At 37.4% G+C, this 19,959-nt stretch overlaps 2 protein-coding genes across 10 annotated transcripts in view; one reads left to right on the top strand and one right to left on the bottom strand.

The window, feature by feature from the left end:
- Nucleotides 1–7,497: 7,497 nt before the first annotated feature.
- CISD2 (CDGSH iron sulfur domain 2) lies at nt 7,498–19,442 on the bottom strand. The gene is made up of 3 exons (XM_081483979.1): nt 19,272–19,442; nt 10,093–10,307; nt 7,498–8,620 (listed from the first exon to the last, which is right to left on the bottom strand). The coding sequence occupies exons 1-3, from the start codon at nt 19,372–19,374 to the stop codon at nt 8,531–8,533; spliced, it is 408 nt and encodes a 135-aa protein (XP_081340105.1). The 5' UTR covers nt 19,375–19,442; the 3' UTR covers nt 7,498–8,530.
- Nucleotides 19,443–19,624: 182 nt separating this feature from the next.
- Nucleotides 19,625–19,959, top strand: part of UBE2D3 (ubiquitin conjugating enzyme E2 D3) — a 68,654-nt gene continuing 68,319 nt past the window's right edge. For all 9 annotated transcript variants that reach the window (XM_081483749.1, XM_081483727.1, XM_081483952.1 and 6 more), the window contains exon 1: nt 19,625–19,749. The gene's annotated coding sequence lies outside the window, so the exon portion shown is untranslated. The remainder of the gene's footprint in view (nt 19,750–19,959) is intronic.

The following is a 19,959-nucleotide window of genomic DNA, read 5'->3' as shown; positions in this document are numbered from 1 at the left end:
TTTAATAGCTTATTGCTATTAAATTTTGTATATTCATCTGGTTTCCAAGTACTTTACTAAAAATCCCTCTTTAATTCTGTCTTTCCCAAGCTCTGTCATTTCCTAGGCATATAGAATCATATCAACAGTCACTAGATCCTCCAAAATAATCTTTAGTAATAATTAACAGTAACCATTCCAGTTATTTCCTGATTTTAATTGAAACAGCTTATAATTTTAAATACTTGCAGTTTTCATAAATACTCTTCATTGTTTTAAGTAGTTTCCTCCATTTTCTGTTTTACTCAAGAATCTTCATTAGGAATGGCTACTAAATCTTAGTAACATGCCTTCCGCCATCTATCAATATGATCATGGAGCTGAAGCTTCAGTACTGGGGCCACCTAATGCGAAGAGCTGACTCATTGGAAAAGACACTGATGCTAAGAAAGATTGAAGGCAGGAGGAGAAGGGGGTGATAGAGGACGAGATGGTTAGATGGCATCACCGACTCAATGGACATGAGTTTGAGCAAGCTCCGGGAGTTGGTGAAAGACAGGGAAACCTGGCAAGCTGCAGTCCATGGGGTCGCAAAGAGTCAGACACAACTGAATGAACAACAACAAATATGATCATGTTTTCGCTTCTTTAATCATCTGGGTAGCAGTTTCTGTTAATTGTTGTTCAGTTGCTAAGTCGTGTCCAACTCTCTGCGACCCCATAAACTGTGCATACCAGGCTTCTCTGACCTTCACTATCTCCTGGAGTTTGCTCAAATTCACATCCATTGAGTCCGTGACACTATCTAACCATCTCATCCCCTGCCACCCCTTTCTCCTTTTGCCTTCAGTCTTTCCCAGCATCAGGGTCTTTTCCAGGGATTCCGCTCTTCACATCAGATGGCCAAAGTATTGAAGCTTCAGCTTCAGCATCAGTCCTTTCAATGAATATTCAAGGTTGATTTCCTTTAGGATTGACTGGTTGGATCTCCTTGCAGTCCAGGGAACTCTCAAGAGTCTTCTCCAGCACCACAGTTCAAAAGCATCAATTCTTTGGCGCTCAGCTTTCTTTATGGTCCAACCCTAACACCCATTCATGACTTCTGGGAAACCAGCTTTGTCAGCAAAGTGATGTCCTTAATTTTTACATGCTGTCTAGGTTTGTCATAGCTTTCCTTCCAAGGAGCAAGTGTCTTTTAATTATGGCTGCAGTCACCATCCACAGGGATTTGGGGGCTCAGGAAAATAAAATCTGTCACTGCTTCTTCTGTTTTCCCTTTCTGTTTGCTGTGAAGTGACGGAACTGGATGCCATGATCTTACTTTTTTGAATGTTGAATTTTAAGCCAGCTTTTTCACTCTCTTCTTTTACCCTCATCAAGAGGCTCTTCAGTTCCTCTTCACTTTCTGCCATTAGAGTGATACCATCTGCATGTCTGAGTTTGTTGATATTTCCCTGGCAATCTTCATTCCAGCTTGTGTGTTCATCCAGCCCAGCATTTCTCATGATGTACTCTGCATATAAATTAAATAAGCAGGATGACAGTATACAGCCTTGATGTACTTACTCCTTTCCCAATTTTGAACCAGTCCATTGTCCCATGTAAGATCTAACTGTTGCTTCTTGACTCGCATACAGGTTTCTCAGGAGACAAGTTAAGGTGGCCTGGTATTCCGATATCTTTAAGAATTTTCCATAGTTTGTTGTGATCCACACAGTCAAAGGCTTTAGAATAGTCAATGATGCAAAGCTGTGTATTTTTCTGAAATTCCCTTGCTTTCTCTATGATGTAACGTATGTTGGCAATTCGATCTCTGGTTCCTCTGCTTTTTCAAAACCCAGCTTGTACACCTGGAAGTTCTCAGTTCACATACTGCTGAAGCTTAGCTTGAAGGATTTTGAGCATAACCTTACTAGCATGCAAAATGAGCAAAATTGTCTGGTAGTTTTAACATTCTTTGGCACTGTCCTCCTTTGGGATTGGAATGAAAACTGATCTCTTCCAGTCCCGTGACCACTGCTGAGTTTTCCAAATTTGCTGACATGTTGAGTGCAGCACTTTCACAGCATCATGTTTTAAGATTTGAAATAGCTCAGCTGGAATTCTATCACCTCCAGTAGCTTTGTTTGCAGTAATGCTTCCTAAGGCCCATTTGACTTCACACTCAAGGATGTCTGGCTCTAGGTGAGTGATCACACTATCCTGGTTATCCCAGTCATTAGGACAAATAGATTCAGAGGATTTGATCTGGTAGACAGAGTACCTGAAGAACTATGGACAGAGGTTCATAACATTGTACAGGAGGCAGTGACCAAAACCATCTCAAAGAAAAAGAAATGCAAGAAGGCAAAGTAGTTGTCTGAGGATGCTTTACAAATACCTGAGGAAAGAAGACAAGCAAAAAAGCAAAGGAGAAAGGGAAAGATATACCCAACTGAATGCAGAGTTCCAGAGAATAGCAAGGAGAGATAAAAAGGCCTTCTTCAATGAACAATGCAAAGAAATAGAGGAAAGCAACAGAATGGGAAAGATTAGAGATCTCTTTAAGAAAATTGGAGGTATCAAGGAAACATTTCACCCAAGGATGGGCACAATAAAGGACAGAAACATTAAGAACCTAACAAAAGCAGAAGAGATTAAAAAGAAGTGGCAAGATTGTATTAATAGATGTACTGAAATAAAAACACTCTTGAATTCCTGGAATACAATCCTTTTTGCCATAGTGATTTTTTTTTTTTTTTTTTTTTAACAGTGCTACACTTTTATTTGGGCTTCCCTGGTAGCTCAGCTGGTAAAGAATACACCTGCAGTGCAGGAGACCTGGGTTTGATCCCTGGGTTAGGAAGATCCCCTGGAGAAGGGCATGGCAACCCTCTACAGTATTCTTGCCTGGAGAATCCCCATGGACAGAGGAGCCAGGTAGGCTACAGTCCATGGGATAGCAAAAAGACACAACTGAGTGGCTAAGCACCACACACCTTTATTTAGAATTTTCATCCATATGTATAGATGAGATTGGTCTTTTTTTTTTCTTTTTTGGCCTTCTGTTTCTTTACCAACTTTTTATATTAATATTATACTAGCTGTATGAATTGGAGAAGGAAATGGCAGCCCACTCTTCTTTTTTTTTTTTTTTAATAAATTTATTTATTTTAGTTGGGGGCTAATTACTTTACAATATTGTAATAGTTTTTGCCATACATTGACATGAATCAGCCATGGGTTTACATGTGTTCCCCTTCCTGGACCCCCCACCCACCTCCCTCCCCATCCCATCCCTCTGGGTCATCCCGTTGCCCCGGCCCTGAGCCCTTGTCTCATGCATCAAACATGGAATGTTGTTCTGTTTCACATATGATAATATACATGTTTCAATGCTATTCTCCCAGAACATCCCACCCTCACCTTCTCCCTCAGAGTCCATAAAATTGTTCTATGCATCTGTATCTCTTATTCTGTCTCGCATATAGGGTTATTGTTACCATCTATCAAATTCCATATATATGCATTAGGATACTGTATTGTTGTTTTTCTTTCTGGCTTACTTCACTCTGTATAATGGGCTCCAGTTTCATCCATCTCAGTAGAACCGATTCAAATGTATTTTTTTTAATGGCTGAGTAATATTCCATTGTGTATATGCCACTCCAGTATTCTTGCCTGGAGAATCCCAGGGACAGAGGAACCTGGTGGGCTGCCATCTATGGGGTCGCACAGAGTCGGACATGACTGAAGCACCAGCAGCTGTGTGAAATGAGTTGGGGAGATTTTCCTTTTTGAAGAAATTTGGGATACTTTAAATCACATTAGACTCATCTCTGTTGCAACTCTAGAACTTTTAAAATTAGGATTTAAAAAATCGCTTTTTCCATTCGTATCTGAAAATTGGTCTATTAACATGTTAAATTTTATCTTGGGTCGCTTTTGATTTGTTTTACTAGGAAATTATCCATTTCCTCTAGATTTTCCAGTGTGTTGCTACACAGTTGCATGCAAAATTTTAAAGTGAATGTACTTCTACGTTTTTATTTCACTTCATGGCAGCAGTGTCTTGTTGAAGACACTGTACTTCTGTCTTAAATTTATTGAAAGGATGTTATTGATTCTTATCTTTAGTGTGATTAATGCAGAGGAATTTATAATGGATACTAATGGAAAATTACAGGAAATTTGAGAATTTAGTGAATGTTGATGTTTTCATTTTCAATTACAAGGTTCATCTCTGTAATTATGCAATTTACTACTCTTTTCCCATTTCTATATTATTTTGGAAAATTACAGCTTTATAATAGACATCAGTAACTTGTAAATATTGTGGCTGATTTGACAAGTGTTTTAAGAGAACAGAGTCACAGAATATACTTTTTGTAAGCAAGAATCAAGGATTCAAACCAAAGGAAACTTAGAAAGTGATGTCATCTCTGACTGACAGTGATGCCTCTCTGAACAGATTTTCAGTGTCCTTCAAGACCATAAATGGAATTCCCTGGAGGTCCAGTGGTTAGGACTCTGTACTTTCACTGTGGGGTCATGGGTTCAATCCCTGGTCAGGGAACTAAGATCCTGTATGCCACATGGCCAAAACACACACACACACACACACACACCTAGTAGAAAATTGCACAACGCTATTGCTAGTAAGTAATATGAATGGTCTACTCTTTATATAAAACTAATGCTTGCTTCAACATAACCTCCAAATTGGATTTCTGAAAAAGATAATGGATGCCTCTCTGAACATGATACCATGAGCTTCCAGTAAAAATTACTGTGACAACTAAATCATAACCTCAGATGATGCAGCATAGCTAAAACAGAGCAACAGCCCTGAGAGTCTTCTATAGTCCTGTCTCTGGTGCAAAGGGACTGCGTGGTCAGCAAGGCAGTAAAGCAGTCACGGAACTGCAGCTGAATGACTTTAAACATGACTTGTCATCCTCCCTAAGGTGGAGGAGGTCATCTAACTTGATTTATGTGGTTTAAATCACTGTTCCTTTAGTTTTTCTCATATTTTAGCAAATTAAATTATACAGTGAATTAATCATTAAACCTGAAAAAATGTTTCAACTGAATGAAAAACTGCCTATGAGAAAGCTTCCAAATATCAAGGAGTGAGTCAAGGTATTTTCTGCATAAACTTTCCACCTGGATACCACTTTAAGCACTCAGCTTTTAACCATATGAAGTGGAAATTGGTATCACCAAACAAAACACAAATAACATAACCTTAAACTACTTATCTTGATGCAAATTCATCATTAAACATCACTTGTATAATTGGACCAGTGATGTTCTTAGGCACTGTGTTGTGGAGGACCCTGCTTTAAGTTTTCTCAAGTTCCTAGATGTTTATTGTTCACATTAAATTTATTTTTTAGTTCCCTCCCCTGCTGTCAGCTGTCACATTTTATTATTTACCTGACTCTAGAAGGACCCTGTCGATACTTGTGATTTGTTCAGGAGCAGAAATCAGATAAACAAATTCGTTAGAATTAGGGGTGAAGTAATAATAAGCCGGGCTTCCCAGGTGGCGCTAGCGGTAAAGAACCTGCCTGCCAGCGCAGGAAATGTGAGTTTGATCCCTGGATCCAGAAGACCCCCTGGAGGAAGGCATGGCAACCCACTCCAGTATTCTTGCCAGGAGAATCCCATGGACAGAGGAGCCTGGTGGGCTACAGTCCATGGAGCTGTAAAGAGTCAGACATGACTGAGTGACTTAGGACAGCACAAGAACAAGCAGACGCTGAAGATGGGGATATGCGAGCACTTCTATACAAAGTCTATAAGCCTTAGTAAGAGCTCTCCTGGTCTTCTCAGGATTGGTGATGCTCCACAACTGAATTCTAAACAAGTAAAGGCAGTTAGATGTTTCTGGTAAGTAGTAAATAAAATATCTATCATAATTTAAGAACCCTGTTTAAAAAAATTTAAAACTCTCTTTGTAAGGAAGAGTCTAATAGCACGTTTCTAATGCAAGACTGTAGGATTACAGTAAGGAAGACAGAACTATATAGATCAGCAGCTGGCTTAATTAGCTTGCCATAAACTTATTAACAAATTAGGTTACAAAATACAAAAGCAATTTAATGAATCATCATATGAAACATTGAACTCAAAACTGAATTGTAATGTGCTTTCCATAATGTAACTTGCTTAATTACCCATAAGAATGAATCACTAATACCTCAAGTCCTGCTCAACAGTTTTGGATACTTATTTATGTAATGGTGGTGCTCACGTCTGAGTAAGGTACTGACTAACTAGTTCCTTGGGTGAGGAGCAGCAGTCCTCAAAATGATTATAATGTGACAGTAACAATATGGCTGTTTCTAGAATGTTCTAGGAACCCAAGATATGTATTTCAAGAGCTAAGGTATCCTCTGTTGTATCAATTTACATGCAATTAGATTTCAATTAGATGTCAATTTTTTAAGACAGACATGATGGAATTCTGTGAACTTACAAGAGGAAGTGATAGCAACTGGTAACACTGCTTATGTAAAGAAGTAATTAAAATAACAGCTTGCTACCAGCCCGGGGCTTCTGAAGAAGCTGCACATGTGGGAAAATACTTGGGTGCAAACATAGGGAGAAAAAAATCATACTCAAGAGTATTACCTTGTTTTTTTTTTTTTCCTCTCCACATTTTCAATTGTTAAAATTGGTTAAAGAAACAAATGGCCTAGAAAAGAAATGACCATTTCTTTCTTTAACAAATTTTAACAACTGAAAATGTGGGGAGGAAAAAAATCTTATTCGAGAGTGTAACCTTACTTTTGGAGTATTCGAATTACCTTTTATGAGATGAAAAAAGTTTTCAATTTTTGTTAAATGTTCCTACCTAACAGTTTTAACATTGGTAGTTTCATTCTAGTCACCACATTTGGAGAAAATTTGACCTTCTCTTGTAAGATCTAAGAATGGCAGCTACTGGAACATGTACAAAACCATGTTGCTCTGATCTGCAGTGAACGCTTTTCAAGAAAAGCATTATGGACCAGGCTATGCAAAGTCTCGGTGAGGAGCATTTTCCCCAAGTCTTGTGATCAACTGTGGAAAAAGAACTGGTTAATCTGACAGATAAAGCCTCAGAAGGGTGTTGAAGAAAAGGTCTTACGGAAAAAAATACCAAAAGTGAGAGCAATGTTGTATTTCTTCCTATTCACGGAAGAAAGAGCAACAATTTTGTACATACACTTTGTAAAACTTCTCAAAACCATACCTACATTTCTAACCCTAACTTAAAAATTCCTGCTGTTGTTCACGAGAAACTCAAGATCACCTAAATCGATAGAACCTTTGATATTACATGCGATAAACTATTCATAAAAATCCAGGCACCATGCTTAGTGCAGTGTCTGTTACATAAGTGCACAGAAACTATTAACTTTGATGATTATTGGAAGAATTAAGTATGTCTGCCTCTCCATATATAAAGCACAGTGAACTGACTGATAGCTATTAATATAAGAATTGTAGTATGAAATTAAATTGACTCAGGCTAAAAAAGTACCAAAGTTTTAAAGATTCTCCAATAAGTTTATTTTGCAAACCTTTTGTATTTTGTTTTACTGGTTTACATTTTAATAAAGAGAAAAATGTTTATACAGATACAATTTTGAACACTGAACTATTATCATATTAATATAAATTCAGATTTTTTTAAACTATTTATTTCATATTGGGGTTCAGCCAATTAACAAACAATGTTGTGATAGTTTCAGGTGAACAGCAAAGGGACCCAGCCATACCAGATTTACTTTATTTTTAATTATTTTTAATTGACCTTCAAATTGCAGCAGCTCATGACTTTAGCTCTAAGTATTCTTGCCATCCTACCCCACTTTGTCATGGAGTCAGAAGGCTCTGAGATACACACACACAACACATGTAAAGAGACACAAACAAACCTTTTATAAACAAGTCTTTTATAATGTAAATAATTGTTCCTTGTTGAAACTTTTTATACCCAGTTCCTGTTTTTTCTAAAATTCTAATATTCACATTTATAGAGAACAATATTTAAAAAGCAAAGAGTTTTTCTCTTTGAAAACTCAAGCAATTCTGACAGCAATATTTTTCTTACTGACCTAAAAAGAATGAAATAAGGAAGGGGGAAAAAAAAAATCACTGCAAATGATCAAAACAGAAGGGTACTAAAAATATATATATTTAATAGTGGAGGGAGATATTTTTAAAGGATAGATTCTGTTGAAAATATTGATGTTCAAACAGCTTTGCACTCATTGCCAAAACTTTCTCAATTAATTAAAATTGAAAATGTTGATTTTTTTTTGTAGGAAGATACATTAATTCTTTGAAGTCAGAATGAAAGAACTGTCATTTAATTTCTATATAAAGACTGCCTGAATATACAAAGTATCAAATATAAACAGTAGTGTGAAAAGAAAATAAATTGGCAGAAATAATTATTCAACCAGTAGCAATAATTAAGACCACCATTTGAAAGATCTTCTATAAACAAAGAATGAAAAAATATTGTTATAACTTTTTACAGCACAGAATTGAATTCCATCCTAATTCATTACTATTATACTTCTTTCTTCTTCAGTATTAGTGGACCCACATTATCTCCTGTCAATTCGTTGTGTTTATTATGTGAACCATCACAGGCAGGAAACTAGAAAGGAAAAAATTGCAAATGTTATTTTTTAAATGAGTCAGTAAGTAGAAATCTTCTTGACATACTCTTATAAAGAAAGTCCATTATTTTGGGAGAAAAAAACACATTAGATAGCTTTTCTGAGCAACAGATATATTCTATAGCTAACTACCTTCCAATACTATGGCAAACCTAACATTTAAATATTTCATTATTTGGCAGATTTTAAAAGCTTTGGATGACTCCATACAAGTCAATATGATAGTCTTAAAAGGGGATCAAAATAAGCTCCTATTTTTTATAAAGCTCTAACTCTTAGCTTACTTTTTCAATTATTTTAAATTTTTAAAGGAGGTAATTTAAATTCAAATTAGATTCTTTCATGTTTTCTCACTATAAAACTCATGCACACTATAATACTTTAAAAAACATTTTTAAATATATTTTTAAAAACTTATAAGTAATAATTAACAATTTGGTATCTTTTTTCCTCTAATTACTATGTGCACTCTTGTATTATACCATACTTTAATCATTCTTCTATTATCAGATATCTAGATTGTTCCTCAGATTTTGTTATTATAAATGATGCTATGATGAACATTATACTGTACTTAAAGTCTCAAATAGCCTATGACCAAAGTAGAAGAAGAAAATAGATCTCACTAACTACTTACAAAGTATCATTCCAAATTCCTTCTGCTTCTCTATTTATTTGTTCTTAATTGAAATAGAATTGATTTACAAATTGCCTTAAACACTGCTGCATAGCAAAGTGATTCAGTTATACACATATATACATTCTTTTTTAAAAAATATTCTTTCCCATTATGGTTTATCATAGGATATTGAATAGTTTTTGTGCTGTACAGTAGGACCTTGTTGTTTATCCATTCTCTATATAAAAGCTTATATCTGCTAACCCCAACCTCCCACTCCACCCTCTCCCAACCCCCACCTTCCCTCGGCAATCACCAGTCTGTTCTCTGCCTTGATTCTGTTTCTGTTTCACAGGTAGGTTCATCTGTGTCTTATTTTAGATTCCACATATGGTATTAAATGGTATTTTTCTGTCTGACTTAATTCACATCATATGATAATCTAGTTGCATCTACCAAATTCCTTTTTAATTTTCATATTCAAAATCATCCATGATTATAGCTGCCATTCACTAGCTCATACTATATAGAAGGCAGTTTACTATACATACATCATCTCACTAAATCCTCAAAAACTTGTGATATTATCAGATTTAAAAAAACTGACAAGAGATTAAGTAACTTGCTCAATTAAGTTTCTGTGCTGCTCTAACTTTTCTAAGGTAGGAAGTATATCGATCAGAAGAGGCAAACTTTAATTTAGAACAGACTTTCAGTGCTGAATACTATGGAAAAGTCTCTCCTCTCACAGAACCTCAAAACTGGGGATTTAAGAAGCAAAACCATGTTAACTGCACAAAATTTTAGAGTATGTGTAAACGGACATCTTACCGTCTTAGAACGCCAACACCTACAGTAAGCTGCTTTAGTAAGGCACAAATCTTCGATGTTTATTTCATTCACCACTTTGGGATTTTCCTTTTGTATTTTAAGATTAATCAAGCTATCCTTCTGTTGCTTTTTCTTCGGAAGGAATGGACGAACCGCAAGGTAGCCAAGTAGTGCAAGTACGCCAAGGAAAGGCAATAACCGAAGCCATTCTGAAACTAAACATACAGATTTGTTAAGAGTCTGAAAAAGGACTCAAATAGGGATGGACTGGGAGTTTGGGGCTGACATATACAGACTGCTATGTTTAAAACAGATGACCAACAAGGACCTACTGTAAATAAAGAAATTAAAAAAAATTTTTTTTAAAGAACTTAAATAGCATGTCTCACCCTTCAGCTTATTCTTTACTTCTCACTTTAATTTCTTAACTTATCTGTAAAACTGTGAATAAATATCAAGGAACTGATACCTAGAACCACTTTATTGGTGGGCTGCCTTGAGACTTTTGAAACTGGAAAACAAAGTTTTCAGAAATAAATCCTCTATCCAATATCCTATCTCATTATCCTAAGTATATTTGTGTTTAGTTTTATTTCAGGAATTACGATCACCACAATTATAAATAAAACTCAATTTTATATGTTTAGAAAACATTTCCACCATGTCTAAAATCATACAACAGAATTTCCTGTCAACTATTTACTGTTGATTTATAATTTCAGACAGAATATGTCTTCAATGCTTTAATTTACATTTTTGGTAAGGCGTAGTGTGATTCCTATAGAAAAGCCTAAATGTTGTGTTGTGTAAAAGCTATTTTAAAGAGCTAGGTGAAATTTTCACATACTAAATAATCTCATTATTAGATACATCTTACTTCATAAGTATTCATTAAAGCCTTGTGTAGTACTCAGCACTGTTTTGGGGGATAGGGAATATAAGTGACATAAATAAAATGTTCCCTATGTCTGCAGAGAGAAAGACACCAAGGAGCCAAAATAAATATTTATATTTCAGCATGCATTTATCAAATGTTGGCTAGTACACTGGCTCTGCTGGGTTCCATAGGGAATCCCTTCTGATCTTAAGAGTTATCACTTGTCATCATTCACTGAGTGCTAACCTGACACCTTGCTAATAACCACTATAACTTAATGGGGAAAAAGAAAAATTGAAGGTCATATGCTAAGGCATGCTAATAAACGTTAATAATAAATGAACAGATTATGATACAAGTGCAACTGTAATACCTCAGTTAACATTGTGTTAAATAACTGAATTTAGTAGGTACCATTATTATTCCCATTTTTCATGTGGCTATACTGGAGCTTAAGCAGGTTTAGCCCAGGACAGTAAGTACAAAGCCTGTTCTCAGTCACTATAAATGAAATTCAACAGAGCCAAAATTTTATCTGTTCTTCTCTCAGTAAAACTATTCTCCAGAGATAACTGTTCTTATCATTCAACTATTAAAAGGCTGGCTTAATATTTACTCTTTCAAAACAAAGCTATTTTTGATATAACACTGTGCCAAAGGTTTTTTATGAGCTCTAGATGAAACAACCTATTTACATATGTGCAGCACCTACAAGAATGCCTAGCACAGAGAAGATAAACAGTGAACGGTAGTTTTTATTAAGATGATGAAGATTGGAAGCCGCTCCTCTGAAAAAACATTTTGCCGACTCAACCTGACAATACTACGTGGCAGAAATCTTTGGGGATATAATCTTTCAGTCACCAGAATGAAATTCTGTAAGGGTAAGATCTTGCCAGTCAGGCTGATCTGTTCTAGTCTCTTAACAGAAGTGGAGAAACCCCACAGAAATGCTCTGAATGAATTAACATTCTGAAAATGACAACTGTTTCTTGGGGTGAAGGGTCTATCTATAGATCTTTGCTGTCCAAGACAGTAACCACTAGCCACAGTTTTGTTTGGACCCAGGATTTTGTTATAATCAGATATGGTAAGATGACAGACATGGAGAAAGAAAAGTTTACTTACAATTGACAAGAGGAGGGAGCACAACAGGCCACCCATGACCATATAGGTAAGTATGAGCTTGGTCAGGAGCAAGGTGAGAGGAAAGGGCACAAGCCTTTATTGTGGTTTCTACAGAAAAGGCAAGGTAAGGCACAGTAAACAGTTTAGTATTGGCTAGTCTGAATAATTTCAGTGGGCTTTGGGCTATAGAGGTGGTCCCTAATTGTCTCGTATCTGGCCTTGGGTGATTTAGGGCAAGGTAAATACTGCTTGGTAAGTGAGAGATAAAGGTGTTTGGGGTGTAGGCTTTGGATTGGTTGGTTTGCATATGAAAAATATGCTCACAAGCAAGTAATTTACTATCTCTTGGCATCAGCTAGTCCAGGGAGGGGGCAAACCTCCCTGGCCAGCAAGGTCCCCAAGATGTCCAATTATCATAAAATATAGAACATAAAAAACATGATTAATACATGTGGCTATTTAAATAAAGTTAAGTAGAATTCAAAATTTAGTTTCTAAGACACACTCAGTTCAGTTCAGTCGCTCAGTCGTGTCCGACTCTTTGCGACCCCATGAATTGCAGCACGCCAGGCCTCTCTGTCCATCACCAACTCCCGGAGTCTACCCAAACCCATGTCCATCGAGTTGGTGATGCCATCCAACCATCTCATCCTCTGTCGTCCCCTTCTCCTCCTGCCCCCAATCCTACCCAGCATTAGTCACATTTTAATAGCTCAAGAGCTATTATGTGTGGCTAGTGGCTACTATGTTTGACAGCACAGAAAACATTTCTATCATCACAAAAAGGCTTTTGCTGCTGTAGACCAACAGTGTCCACAAAGTACCATGTCTATGACGTGGGAAGGCTACTTTGACAGTTTCAACACCCACAAATATCCCATCCCTCTTGTACTTAGAGCCAGCCAAAGCTACTGATTACCAAGTGGCAGGTTTCCTGTGTCCTTTGCACAGGGAATTCCTTCTGTCTGCTGGGCCTTTCTACTTGTGGTCTACCTGACTCATTTATGTGGACCCTTTAAAACCAGGGTCAAATACTGCCTCCTCCAGAAGTCTTTCTCAATTTCACAAAGCAAATTAATCGTTCTTTCCTTTGCTTTCAAGCCCCTTTTCCTCAGTTTCTTTTATCATATTACTGTTCTCTGTTTACAACGTTGATTCTTCCATAATCCTATAGGAGAAGGAGCTCCACTTCCTGGCACAAAGTAGAACCTCATAAATGTTTTATGAGTGACTTAACGAATGAATGAATTTAAGTGACTTAACTTAATGAATGAATGAATGACATTTAGAGTGTAAATGTCAGTCCCTTTCTCACTTACATTGTACTGTAATTATTTATTTACACTTATCTTCCAGATCAGGCAATAAACGTCTTAGATTGTTATTGGCTCCAACATCCAGTATAGTATCTTAAACCAGCACTTATTCAATAAATGTTTTTGAATGCAGTATAACATTAAGTATTATTATGTACACTACAAAATTTAAAAGTCTCAAGAGGTTGAGTAAATCAAAGTCAAAAGTTAAGAGAATGAACATGTAAAGATGATAACCTTAACTTAGATTCTTAAGTTTAACATTCCCTATCTTAACCTACAAATCTCAGGGAATAAATAGAATGCTGTTGTAAAATTTACTTCAGAAAATGGTTGCTCTTTCAACACTTAATTCCTTGATAAAACATTGTAGTAATACAGTGATGAAAAGTACTATTATTTCCTACAACAAAATAATTCATGCAACAGTCTTACGTGGGAAAATTTACTTTTAAAGAAAACAAACTTCAATTTAAGTACAGGAAAGATTATAAAGGAAAATAATACACCCTATAAAGCTCAATTCAATCATTTACACTATATTTGTTAGAGCTGATTTTTGGTAAATATGAAATACAGAATAAACAGGAAACTTTGTAAAAATTTAAGATTGGCTATTTCTTATGAACCTGTTGGATATAGATTGAGCTACGGCAGATATATTAGTTACTGTAAAGGGAAATCTACTACCTACTAATTGTTAGGTTTAATGTGTATTTTGTACAGTACATTCTAAAATTGCTTAAGGATTATCAGAAATAGCATTTAATTTATAAAATCTGAAAATTTTAAAAAGTATAAAAAATAAAATAACTTGTAATCCCACCAGTCAAGAGTTGGTAACACTGTTGTATTTCTATTTTGCTGTGTTTTCTTCCTTTTCAAAAGGTTGCATATAATGATCCCATAAAAATAACACTGGTAACTTGACTGCTGATAATTTCATAAATATTTTCCAATGTATCAATATGGGTAAAACATAGAAATGACTTCACTTCTGAACTATAGAAAGATGAAAACAAAATATTTTTAATGGATGGCTTTACTATTACCACTTAAAGACTATTTAGGACCAAAGGGCCAATAAAATGAAATTAATAATCAATTAAAAAATCTTTTTTCCACTCACTGCTATAAATAGAACAGTGTCCCAATATCTAGAACATTGCCTGTCCCATAGTGCTCAACAAATACTTGATGACACGAAGAATTCTAAATTGCAGAGTGGTTACATGGAAGAAAATGTTTTAAATGACATCAAAATTGTTCTCCATAAAAGCTTTTTAATTACACTGACTTTTAAATTTAGTTGGTCTACCTCAGAAGAAGGGAAAAAACTTTTACAACTTACAGTAACTATGTAAATATTTTCCCAAATCCTCAAAAATAAGTTTTCTGAAATAAAATTCTTTAATCTTTTAAAAATAAACTTTATTATTTACATGTTAATAAATGTAACTCTTTAGCTTGAACTTAATTGTTTATTACACTTTCCTATTAAGAAAATTCATCTTTTGTTCCATTTCTTTAAAAAAAAAATGAGGTAAATTTACATACAATAAAACAAACAGATCTCAGGTGTTTAGCTCTGAGCTGTGACAACTAAAGACACCGTTGTAGCCTCCACTGAGGGGCTTCCCAAGTGGCGCCAGTGGTAAAGAACTCACCTGTCAATGCAGGAGACATAAGCATTTGACCCCAATTAGTTGCTTCAGTCATGTCCAACTCTTTCGGACCTTATGGACTGTAGCTTGCCAGGCTTCTCTGTCCACGGGATTCTCCAGGCAAGAATACTGGAGTGGGTTTGGGCTTCTGGGGTAACTCAGCTGGTAAAGACTCTGCCTCCACGGCAGGAGACTCCAGTTCCATTTCTGGGTTGGGAAGTTCCCCTGGAGAAGGGATAGGCTACCCACTCTACTCAAGTTTTTCTGGGCTTCCCTGGTGGCTCAGACAGTAAAGAATTCATCCACAATGTGGGAGACCTGGGTCCGATCCCTGGGTTGGGAAGATCCCCTGGAGGAGGAAATGGCCACCCACTCCAGTATTCTTGCCTGAAGAATCCCCATGGATAGAGGAGCCTGGCAGGCTATAGTCCATGGGGTCACAAAGGGTCAGACACAACTGAGCGACTAAGCACAGCACACAGCCCCCTTCCCACCACTGATTCCTATAGACAAAGGCTTTTTATAAAATTTTTGAGATTCGTGCAGTAGATCAGTAAATCATTCTTTTTTATTACTAATCAGTACTCCATTCCATGAATATACCATAATTTGTTTATCCACTCTCCTGATGGTGGGTACCTGGGCTGCTTCCAACTTGGATTATGAATAAGGCTGCTACAGACATGCTTGTATAAGTCTTTCTGTGGATATATGTTTTCAATTCTGTTCCACTTCTTTAATTCTTGGCTCAAAACTGGTCCTTTCTAGAACTAATCCTCTTGAAAGTGTCAGCTCTGACATGTTTGTGTTACTCTGGGAAAATACTACGGTCTAAGGATTCACTGCTTTACATTTCAAAGAAACTAGCTTTTTAAGTGGGGGAGAACTACTATATTCAAAGTTTCACAACAAGCTTTTAAATCTAGAAGTTAACTTTTCTGACTTTTGAATGGGAAGCTTTTTGTTATTCATTATTCTATTTTAAAAGGTTGTATGACAGGGAAAGCTTTTTTATTTATTTATTTATTTTTTTTAGGGAAAGCTTTTTTAAAGGTTAGTATATTTGAATACAATATACTTTCAAAGGGGGAATTATACTAATTTACCTTAAAAGCCTCACTCTTAACAATGTAACCTAAACAAAGACAGGTTTTTGACAAAGTTGTTTTTGACTGGTAAGGGCTGTCTATAAATACTATACAGTAATTAAGGATCTTCAAGTGTTTACTAAGAATGCAGAGTCATCATGAGAGAGTCAACTGCTTTAAAACACCACTGGATCTAAATAGGGAAGGAAAAACCGGCAACAATAATGTGAACTGTAACTTTTTTTTTTTTTGCTCTAATTATCATAGAGAAGAAATGAAAATATTTTTGATCTGGTAGACATTTTAAACAATTTATTTTGAAAAGTTATCTTCTATGTTTTTATTTCAACAAAAAAAAGGTCTACAATGAATTCTAAAAGTAGTTCATTCAAGACATCCAAATGTCATTAGCTATTACAATCTAATCAAGAGAGGCAGCTCAGAGAGGAAATTGGTCATTGAAGTTTTTCTTCCATAGTGCTCCAAAATAGATTCTGCAACTGTTATATTATCATTGTCCAGTGCAAAGCAGACTGTCTAATTTTTGGAAAGTAACATTTCCTAAACAAATGGACATTACAATGAGAACTAAAATGTAGACACACTGTAATGCAACAGGTTAAATATGCACTATAAAGATATTTATTGGAGTTGTCATTATTTCTGAGAATCATTCTTCACATTAAGTATTTAAGAGCATCAAAGAAGAAACTACTATATATTATTCAAGAGGGAAAAGGTTTAGGTTGAGTTTCCTTAATGCCTTAATAGGAATTCAATATTTGTTGACAGAATTTCTTGAGAGAGAAAAAAAAAGTTTGAAAGTCTTCTAGTCATTAAGTCAAATATCATACCTTCCAGTCTCCTTCAACTACACTCTTTTTATGGAAAACTTTAATATAAAACCAGCCACAATCAGAATCAACACACATAATTAAGGTTAAACTGGGTTCACCCTGGTGGCTCAGGGTAAGGAATCTACCTGCAATGCAGGAGCTGCAGGAGACCTGGGTTTGATCCCTGGGTTGGAAAGATCCTCTGGAGAAGGAAACCGCAACCCACTCTTGCCTGGAGAATCCCATAGACAGAGAAGCTTGCCAGGCTTCAGTCCACTGTGGCAAACAGTTGACTTGGTATGCACAGGTTGGCATGGGAGTAAGGGGATTTTTTTTTTTCTTTCTTGACTGCTAAAAACCTATCAGTTAATTTACTCAAATTATTAACAAAGTAAGTTGGCAACTGGGAACAAATGTCACAAAATGATTGTATCCTTTTGACTTGTTATTACCATTTAATGAATACATTTAAAGGTGTAATTTAAAAAAGGAAAAAAATAATTGGTATAGGGCTACTTACCCACTGAACTTTATGAATAAAATATATATATTAAAAACATTCAATACTTCCAGCTGTAGGGGAATGGTTAGGCCTACTGTGATGTAAAAAAATAAGGGGAGAAAAAGTCAAAATTTTACATGATTGCTGTAATCCATAAGAATAAACTAGTAAAATCAAAAGAGGACTAAGATGTTTACAAACACTTGATCTGAAAGCTTTTTCATCTTATGTTATTTTTATGTTGCTCCTTATGTGTAGATTTTTTTTAGTGTTTATTACTCAGTTACCACTCTTTCTATTCAATTACATGCTTTCTGTCAAACCTTTTAACACCTAAAAATGTTAAATTTTCACAATCCATTTGTCAACAAAGCAACTGTCTGTGATTATTATTTAAAAGAATCTCTAGATTTAGAACAGTCATCTAGTTTACCACATCTTACCTATCCACCACCAGAGACTGCCTTTTGTTTTTTTAAATCTATGAGAGGGGATAGCTCTCAAAGCACCCTATTAAAGTAAAGTATTCTCTTTAAAAAAAAAAAAAAATTCCTTTAACATGAAACTAAAATCCATGTTCAAATAACTATCACTAATTTGGCCCTAGTTGTCTTCTGGTCTACACAAAATACACCTTATTTTTCTTCTGTCAGCCGTCCAAATACTGCATTTTAAGTCAGCTACCATAGATCTCTAAACTGCTCCAGAAGCAGCCTTATTTACCTCAAAATTATCTTAATTCATGTTTACATTTTCTGGTAATCAGTCAGAACATATGAGTTCAATGTTTGCTTTATCAATAACCGGCTTCCTCACCCCCCTCCCCCGCCATCATCCTAATCAGTCCCTGAGTGTGGTTTACCCATATCTCACTTGCACTGTAAAGCTCAGAACCCAATAAAACCTTCTAAGTTTTGGCTGCATTCTGGAAATGTTCATCTTTTAGATATGAAATCCCACGCTGTGGGTTCTATTTTGTAAAGGAGGGAACTTCAGTGCAAATGTTACATGCCATCAGTAAATTTCACTTTCTAATTTTTGGTCTGTCATACTAGCAAAAGCATCTTTCCTCTAACTCGAGTACACTAAATTGCTTCCAGGCCCGTAGTTACGGTGATGACCTCAAATGACCCCGTGACAGGTTGACTCTCCCCTACAGAACTGGAATTTTCTAATTTTGTTAGTAAATAAAACCACCAAATACATATTATGTGTATGTGTGTTTCTCTCTCACACAGTCACACCCACCCTGTGTGGGTCAAACTCAGCGAAGAGTTGGGATGGCCTGATACACAGAGCCTTTGAGCCTTAGATAACGACGACTTTTCCTGCTTCAAAATAAACAAGCAGCATTGCAGGGAGCGACGGAGATGAAAAAAGTGGGCCTGTTCCCAACTCAGCACCTTCTCTGCAAAAACCTGGTCTCTCAACACGCAAAGACACTGCAGACAGAAACGAGGATAAGCACAGGGGGCCGCCAAATCCCAAGATGTGGCCTCACACACACTCCGACGATGCAGTGCCGGCGCGTGCCCACCTACTCCGCGACCGCAGTGAGAGTGGTAGTGGTGGTGCTGTGCTTAGTCCTGTCCGACTCCTTGCGAAACCACGGGATTCTCCAGGCAAGAATACTGCAGTGGGATCCCAGGTCACGCGCCACCCGGCAGGCTCCGCCCCGCCCCTCGGCTGGAGGACTTTTAGACGCCCGCCCCCAGCCTCCGCCTGGGGAGGCTTGCAAGGATGGGGACTGGCTGAAGGCCAGGATTACCTGTGAGTCGGGCGAACCCGGTAATACTCTCGGGCACTGGAAGCCGCTTCAGATACGCGGGGAGCTGCACCTTTACGATGCGGGCCACGCTCTCCAGCACCATCCTGGCCAGCGGCGTCCGCGCCTCACCCGACTCCCGCCGCTCTCCGGCGGAGCTGCTGCGCCTGCGCCGAGAGCGGAAGCGGCCGACCGGCGCTCTCGGCACGGACCAGGCCGGGGCGGGGCTGGGGGCCCGGGGGCCCCCGCGAGGAGACGTGAGCTGCCAGGCGCCGATTGGCAGCGGGCGGGTGACGTGCGCGCCCCGCGGAGGCCGAAGGGTCACGGGGGGCCGTGGGGCAGCGAGGCCCGCCTCTGAGTCTTGAGGGGGAAGAGGGCCTTCACGGTGGACCTTTCACGTCCGGAGGCCCAAGAAAGGATATTGTGTCCGAGGAGGTAAAGCACGTGAAAGTACTTTGTAACCGGAAGGTGCCTTTCAAAAGTGAGTTTCTCCTGGCGTCGCTTTTTACCTTGGGCCCTCTTGTCTCGGCCTCTTCTTCCCAGGCACGACCCCAGAATTGCAAATTCTCCTTAGAGCACCCTTCCCCCGAACCCCCGCGGTGCCTAATCTCACTCTCTCCCCTCTACAAATCTGGCTATTTTAGAAGAAAGAAGCTACCTAAACTAGGCACTGCTCACAGCCTTGCCCCTT

Source organism: Giraffa tippelskirchi, chromosome 1, assembly GCF_054371585.1.
Source record: "Giraffa tippelskirchi isolate mGirTip1 chromosome 1, T2T-mGirTip1v1.2.pri, whole genome shotgun sequence".
Classification (NCBI taxonomy): Eukaryota; Metazoa; Chordata; class Mammalia; order Artiodactyla; family Giraffidae; genus Giraffa; species Giraffa tippelskirchi.
This window is presented reverse-complemented; position numbering and strand designations above follow the sequence as displayed.

Coding starts and splice junctions, on each gene's coding strand:
- CISD2 (XM_081483979.1), bottom strand. CDS start 19,374: ATGGTGCTGGAGAGCGTGGCCCGCATCGTAAAGGTGCAGCTCCCCGCG. Junction 10,308..19,271: donor CGGGTTCGCCCGACTCACAG/GTAATCCTGGCC, acceptor CTGTATGTTTAG/TTTCAGAATGGCTTCGGTTA. Junction 8,621..10,092: donor GGTGTTGGCGTTCTAAGACG/GTAAGATGTCCG, acceptor TTTCCTTTCTAG/TTTCCTGCCTGTGATGGTTC.